Raw genomic sequence first — 1,289 nt, 5'->3', positions numbered from 1 at the left:
GGACGAGGGGAGGGGAGGGGAGGGGGGGGGGGTTATAATAAGTAATGCAATGCGTTATAATTGTTTATAATTCAATAATGGCATTAAATTTTCAAGCAAATTTAAGAATAAATGTTCTCGGAAAAGGAAAAACTTATTCCTCTTACTTCCTATTTGAAAACAAGATAAATTCCGAAAACTTACAAAACTTTCAGAATTAAATATGTAGAACGCAAGGCTTTCAACTACAGCTTACAGTTACTCTAGAAAGCTTACATAAATTTCTTTCGTTTAATAGTTGTAAAACCATGTCAAATTAAATAAACAAGAGGCGTTAATAATGATTATTACAACATTTTTTTTCTCAATTCAATGAATAGGAATGAAAATCACTTAGTCATTGTCGGAAAGAACGCGGTGAAATGAAAAAAAGTAGCGAATATATTGAAAATGTTAAGATTTTTTTGTTAATTTTAAATGAATTTGATTTGCGAGTAAAAGGAACAATTGTCAACATGATATTCTCATGTGTAATATAATAATTTGAAATTGTTATTAATTTGTCACTACACTTACACATAATTTCTAATCAAATAGAAAAAATAGAAAAAAATCTCACACATATTTTTATGACATTTTCTATACAAACACTTATTTGTTAAAATAATTACTTTCACTGCATAATAATGAAGCTCAACGAAGGATTATAAAATTCAATTAAATAATGCTCATTTTATAACAACAATTTCATTTTTACATCAATAATAATTTGCTCGTCGTATCAATAAAGCATACGATAATAAGCGAATTTCTAAGGAATAAATTTATATTTATCTTTTATAAAATAACAATTTAGTTGGGGGAAAAGAAAAATGAAAAAAAAAAATATATCCACAATAGAAAAACTTACTTTGTCCAAGAGCGGCTTTTCGATCTTTGATTCCTCGACTGATTTAGCTTTCTCGGATGACTTATCATTGAGGACATGATGATCGTTTATTATATCTTGTATTGCTCCGCCGCTGACCTCCTCGACACCCGCCAATATTTTCATCATTGGATAGATAATTACACGACTGTGCACCTATAACGATTAAAAATTAACCGTTCGGAATATTAGAAAACCGTTGTCCGAATATTTTTTTTTTTCATTTTACGCTCTAAACACGATTGGAACTGTTTATACCTGGCGTATTGCCTTATCTGTGTGCACGCGTGGGCGTTTTGTTAATAGAGCGGATGTATTGTGTACATGTACGGGGATCATAATTTTAGTTTTATTGCCTGGTGAGAAAATTATTGAACACTTA

General features: G+C 30.0%; 1 protein-coding gene across 1 annotated transcript in view; it reads right to left on the bottom strand.

Annotated features, from left to right (window-relative positions):
• LOC105364881 (progestin and adipoQ receptor family member 3) overlaps nt 1-1,052 on the bottom strand; it is a 13,043-nt gene extending 11,991 nt beyond the window's left edge. Inside the window, exon 1 of the mRNA XM_011502911.1 lies at nt 890-1,052. Within this exon, the coding sequence (XP_011501213.1) occupies nt 890-1,036 (147 nt within the window). The 5' untranslated portion in view covers nt 1,037-1,052. The remainder of the gene's footprint in view (nt 1-889) is intronic.
• Nucleotides 1,053-1,289: the final 237 nt, after the last annotated feature.

The sequence above is a fragment of the Ceratosolen solmsi genome, unplaced genomic scaffold (genome assembly GCF_000503995.2).
Source record: "Ceratosolen solmsi marchali unplaced genomic scaffold, CerSol_1.0 scaffold61, whole genome shotgun sequence".
In the NCBI taxonomy this organism is placed as follows: Eukaryota; Metazoa; Arthropoda; class Insecta; order Hymenoptera; family Agaonidae; genus Ceratosolen; species Ceratosolen solmsi.
This window is presented reverse-complemented; position numbering and strand designations above follow the sequence as displayed.